Here is a 6,000-nt window from a genome sequence, read left to right as displayed (position 1 = left end):
GGTGCGGAGGCAAGGGGTTAGCCAGGAAGGGGAAATTAAAACAATGTTGTACACTATATAGTTACCAGCTATTGAAAACCCTATTTTGTATGCAAGAAGCAGTGTGGAGATATATGGAAAGCCTTGGGCTAAGTACAGAAGATAATTACATTTGGAATTTTACTGAGTTAAGTCATTTATAGCTTCAAATAGTTGGAGAGAAAAATCAGCAAAAACACACTTAAACTTCTTGTTGTTACTTTTCAAGATAAGGATTTTTTAAGAAAATGTCTTTTATCTTCTTATCTTACAAATTACCCTTTTTCTTTCATAGATATTTCCTAAATTTTACTTTCAGGAGCACACTGGTCATGATGCTCTTTCGCTATTAGCTGGAGCAATATAAATTGTTATAATACAATTTTTTGAAAAATCAAACTACCAGTCATAAAATATCAGAGTCTTGCAGAAATTGTTTTGAGAAATGGTCTGCTATTTTAACAAGTTTCTTGGGAATTAGAAAAAAAAAAGTCTACAGTCTTCCTGGTAAACTAAGATAGGAGATAATCTTTTACCGAGATGCACTAATATTCAAGCTGAAGGTAAATCTAGATTTATTATTATTTTTCATTCGCAGTCAGCTTGCAAAGCATTAATCCAAAGCATTAATCCTCATCTCCTGCAGTCCCAGGGACTGAGTGTGCCTGAGCTTTGGGAGGAAGCCCCGTATTAGCCATTGAGCAAGACAGAAGTGATACGTGGTTGCCACCTCCCTATATTGTCCTTGAAATTATTTTTGAAATTTTGTCACTAGTGCATTATACCAATTGTAAAAAGTGACTAATAATTACAGATTCACCCCCTATCAGTGCTGGGCGATACCTCCTCATGCAGAGACCGTTGCATGAGAAGGTGGCATGAAGTCCCCCAGACAGGCATGCAGCTTCACAGTGATGTGGGGGGAAGCTCACATGGTGGCTGGTGGTTTTTTGTTTGCTTGTTTTTTAACAGTCTGATGAGCACTGCAGATGTGAGGGACTGGAGGTGTAGTTTAGCTTGGGCTCTTGATAAGGGAGTGCAGCAGAGCCCATCGCTGGTCCCATTTCTGAAATGCACGAGGGGGGGACACCTGTAAGTTGCCTTGTCCCTCTCCCTTGCACCCATATACCAGTCCTTGGATGCTTAAAAAACAAATTATCATCAATTTGTATGTGGGAGGAGAAAAGGAGCTGTCCTCCTGTGACTAGTTCAGCTTTATGCAACCTGCTTTTGCACAGAGCCATCGTACAGAGAATATCCGTTCCAATAGCAGGGTTTGCCATGGTAATGCTGTGCAACAGGGACAGCGAGTGAGTTGGGATAGAGAGCAGCTGGATGAGGGCCATCAACCCTAGTACTCCCACCGACAGAGCCACTGTCTCTAGGTGGCTAGAGGTGTCCCCGTGGCCCAATAGCCACCTTTTGGGAGCAGGGCCAGCGAGATGTCCATCGCCTTCCCGCTTGGCCCTGTGGCGCTCGGTGCTGATGGGCAGTGCTGAGGTACCACAAGCTGTGCAGGGTCCTCCCCAAGACCTATATGTTGCATCTTCTTTTGCCTGTGGAGCCCCGTCGAGGCACAGGGAAAATTTAACTTGCACCCAAATAGCAGCATCTGAGGAAGGCACTTCAGGTTTTGAGTGTGACAGACCCAAATGCAAGTTTCTTCTTTATTTCTTCTTCCTTTTTTTCTTTTTTGTTTTTCCTTATGCCATTATTTATCTTGCTACAATGTGACAGACAGAGAGATGAGTGCAGTGTCTTTTAAAGACTCTAATTATTAAATGAACCTTTTGGAGCCAAAACAAGTCAGATCTCTTTTCTGCCTGACTGCAAATACCCCTTTGCAGAACTATCTGAAGTTTTGGTCTCAACATCTCCACCACAAGCCTTCTTAAAATATCACAGACAAGGTAGAGATCTTCTCATGTTTCGCTTTGTTTAAACCATCTTGACATGATCATTTGTTGCCATTATAAATAGTGAGAATTGGGCTGCGGGGTAAAACACAAACAGAGGAACGTATTCCTTAGCCGTAGCTAGATCTTAGCTGGAACAGGACATTAATTTTGCAGCACCACCTTTGAATGGAAAAACATTTCAGGAGAGCAATAAGGCTATTATAAGTCGTTTTTTTTTGTTTTTTTTGTTTTTTTTTTTTAAATATCTCCCAGTAGGAGAACATGGACGTAGTTGGCCCTTTTCAGTGCAGAGGACGCACAGCTTGGGCCTGTTTTCCTAGAGCATCTACAGATGCTCTTAAAAAGTAGATCCCAATCCTTTCTAATAGGCAGCGTAAACAAGCACATGGAAGGAGGGAAGAGGTTCCATCTCACCTGTTTCTTCTGGTCACTGTCACCAGTTTCCTTCTTCCTTGTCCTTGATCTGTCCAAAACACTGCTGTTGAAATGACCTGCTCTTCCCCTTGCTCTGGCCATGCTGCTCCTTGCTGAGTTTCCATTTTTGCATTCCAGCAATTTTTTTTTTAATTTATCTTTTTACTTTTTCCCCTCCTGTGCAATGTCTGCATCTCTGTGCTTAACGCCTGGTCTCCCTCTCCTTGGTCTCCTGCTGTGCTGTCCCCTCCTCCTCGAGCACCTTCTTCTGGCCCCTGCTTTTTCAGCGGCACAGTCCTGCCCAACCCTAGCACAAGGGGAAGGATTTACCACTTGCACGTTTGGTGCATGCATTCAAATTTAGCTTTATAGACTAAGCTCCTGTACGCAAGACCAGCAGGGAAATAAACAATGCTCTCCAGTAGCCCTCAAAAACCAGGATAGACTCATTTAAGAGTAGCACTACTGGGTTAGCTTGCTTCCAGTGCTTAACAGACCTTGCCCGAGAGCACATGGAGAGCATTTTCCTGCATCCCCACAAGTAACAACCTTTTCTGCACCTTGGGGTCTCTAGCGAGTGCCTTCGGTGAGGATTTACCCACGTGGGTGGCTGAGCAAACCCTCGTGACTTCTTCCGAGTAATCCAGCTGGATGGAAGGAGCTGCTAGCTGCTAGTGATGTTCTAGTTTTATATCGCTACTGCTTCCTGACCTAAGGGAAAACAGTTTAAAGAAATTCTTGGGATTTTTTTTTTTTGCCTCTCTTCAGTGCTTTGAAACCGAGAGGCTTCTATTTTTCATAATTTAAACTCCTGCCTAAACTGGGTGAGTGTTTGAATTCCTAGACTATGACAAAATACTGGTGTGCGTCTGCCTGAAATGTCGAGAGGATCTTTAATAACACTCATCCACCAGGAGCTGCATTAAAAGCGTGCTAGGACGATGACCAAAAAGCAGTGAAAATGAGGACGCTCGCAGCTCTGAGCGAAGCCCCGCGTTCCCTATGGATGAGGGGCTCCACAAGGTGCTGCCAGGGTCTGTCCCTGGCTGCACGAGTGGCTTTCCTGGGCCGTTGCTGCTGCCTTGCAAACAGGAGACCCTCAGGTGCCTGCTGCTTATTTATTTCGGCTGGAAGATGTTGTTTTTCCACAGCAGACTAAAACCGAATGTGCAGATGACCCTGCCAAGCAGCCCATGTGCCCAGCAACTGCTAGGAAGCTCGAAATGAGGAATTGCACAACAGAGTGTTGCTGAGAATAGATTTTTTTTTTTCCTTTTTCACTGATTTTGCATGGAATTCTGTAGCTGAGGGCTAAGACCCCTTCTTTTTCCAAAGAGACCCTTGGAGGAAATGTTTCTGAGCACCCCATGCTAAAAGCGTGTAGCTGCCTGCTCTTTCACTATAGGTGTCAGGCTTTTTTCTCTTGCATTCAGATTTTTGGCCCCAAAAAAGCAAAGTGACTTGCAAAGCCCAGTGATTTTGCTTTTGCTCTTCCAGAGTATACTTTTTTAAAAAGCCCATCGTGATGCCTTTCTGGCATGGTCCAAAACCCCTTGCCTGGCTCAGAGCAAGACAACCTTGACTGTAAGGTTATGAATGGGGATTTATGACCGAGTCTCCTTTTATATACACTTAGCCCAATTTTACTGCTCCAAACAGATGCTGCTGATAAGGTGGGCAGGTTGTTTAAAGTCACAGGGGAATGTGAGCCGAGCTCTGCTCTTGGCACTGGAAATCTGCCTCATGTAAAGCAAAGCTCAGCCCCACAGAAATTGTCCTCTGACCTAAACCCCACTGAAATGGGAAATTTTAGGGCTGGGGTGCCTTGGCCATTGCAGCCTCCTTGCTTGCAGTCTGCTCATGTGCCCCATTTTGGGGTAGAAAAGGAGAAGGCAGCTGAGCTGCTGTGTAACTTGCTGCTCTGCCTCCCGAGCTGGTGTGGGGCAGGTTCATAAACATGATTCACTGTTGTCTTCTTGCTGTCAGTGCTGGAGCGAGGCCCTTGGTGCCAGCAGGTCTAGCTCCTTGTGCTCAAGGGCTAATGTGTTTTGCTTTGGGAAACACTGACACCCAGCACCAGGAGTTAGTTTTACTAAAAAAAAAAAAAAAAAACACGTATACAATTTCTAAACTGCTCAGCAATAAAACTCTTCTGTCTTATGTGCTGGTGCCAAATGTTTAATTAGGAATAAGCAGAGGTTGGAGTTTATTCATAGGAGTAATAGTGTTGTTTTTCCCCCCTTTTCAGCTTGCGAAAGATAAGGAGCGCCTGCAAGCCATGATGACACACCTGCACGTGAAGTCCACCGAACCCAAAGCCACCCCGCAGCCCGTAAGTACCGCGCGGTGCAGGGGCCACGCATCGTCCCCGCGTCCCCTTTCCCACCCCAGTGTAAAGCATGCTCTGCTTTAAGTCTGCTACTGTGGAGGAATGTAAAGTGCTCTTATAGCTGCTTGCCTGCTAGGAGACACTGCTGCATAAAACCAACTTCCATCGTGTTTTTGTTCTGGAAAGAGTTTTCTAAGAGGTTGAGCTCCCAAGCAGATGCACTGGGCCTTGGTCTGGCCTCACGTCTCAGCCCGCGAGCAGCCCTGCATTAGGGAGACGTGCATGAAATCCTAGGAAGTGCCAGGAATGAGGTGTAATTAAATTACATTTAGTGTATTTATTTTGCTTTCTGTCTAAGCCTGGCGTGCTTAGGCAGTAGGGCAGACTCCAGTTGCACGTGTTGATGTTAAGCGCTGTCACCTTGTGTCAGGTTTCATGGCTTCTCAGGGAGGGAACCACATCTACCCTACAGCTCTTTAAAGAGGGGAGGCAACCAGAGTCAGCCCCTGACTCCTCATTCTTGCAAGGTACCCAGCAGCTCGGTAGCCCAAACCCAAGCAAGACCAACCCATCACCTCTGTCTTTGATGGAAATGACTCTCCAGCTGCTGTTTTCTCCTAACGTTCTTAATGCCAGAGATGTTCCTCATAGCTTCCTGTGATTATTCGAAGTGGGGAAGAGTGCTCTGCTTCTTGATTTTAAGATTTGTAAGATTTAAAGGTACACTGGCTTTATTTGATCTTGCCTTGAGTCATTGTGTGAGAATTAATTGAGCGTTGACAATCTATAGTTAGTACGAGCAATTTTAATCAATATGCAATGATGCAGCATAATGACAAAGTATTGGTTTATCTGTTTTGACTGATTTTTTTTTCTATAAATAAAGCAAACACACACCCATATATGTATGATTTATGGTGATAGAAATAAAAAGGAGTCAGACTATTAACCCAGCAAATATGGTAGCCTGCCAAGATGCAGTTGGTAGACAAAATTAATGTCTGAGACAGAACACATTACAGAGATAGGGAACATAAAATCATTAAACACTTTGTGCACCCATTTTTACTAGAAAAGGATTTTCCCAGTTTCCATGTAGTTGGGGATAGATAGATGGTTGCAGACATGCCTATAGAGGCTACTCAATAGAAACCTGTGGGCTCTCTGGCAACTTGGGTGCAGATGTCAAAGTCAACGGGAAATTTTGTTGAGGGTTGAGCGTTAGGTGTAAACGCTCAGTGGTTTAACCCGTTGAGATTCTTAAGATGTCTTGATCCAATGGATCCCAATTCTTTAAGAGTGGAAGGGGCTCCCAGTGGC

General features: G+C 44.6%; 1 protein-coding gene across 6 annotated transcripts in view; it reads left to right on the top strand.

Moving 5' to 3' along the window:
* The window catches only part of FOXP1 (forkhead box P1), a 326,447-nt gene that overhangs the window by 299,842 nt on the left and 20,605 nt on the right, over positions 1 to 6,000 (top strand). For all 6 annotated transcript variants that reach the window (XM_088534324.1, XM_088534326.1, XM_010216277.2 and 3 more), the window contains one exon: positions 4,600 to 4,683. In XM_088534324.1, coding sequence (XP_088390450.1) covers positions 4,600 to 4,683 — 84 coding nt within the window. The remainder of the gene's footprint in view (positions 1 to 4,599; positions 4,684 to 6,000) is intronic.

The sequence above is a fragment of the Tinamus guttatus genome, unplaced genomic scaffold, assembly GCF_059628265.1.
Source record: "Tinamus guttatus ecotype Peru unplaced genomic scaffold, ASM5962826v1 Tinamus_guttatus_pri_ptg000547l, whole genome shotgun sequence".
NCBI lineage: Eukaryota > Metazoa > Chordata > Aves > Tinamiformes > Tinamidae > Tinamus > Tinamus guttatus.
The sequence above is the reverse complement of the archived record's forward strand: the minus strand, read 5'-3'. Positions and strand labels throughout refer to the sequence as shown.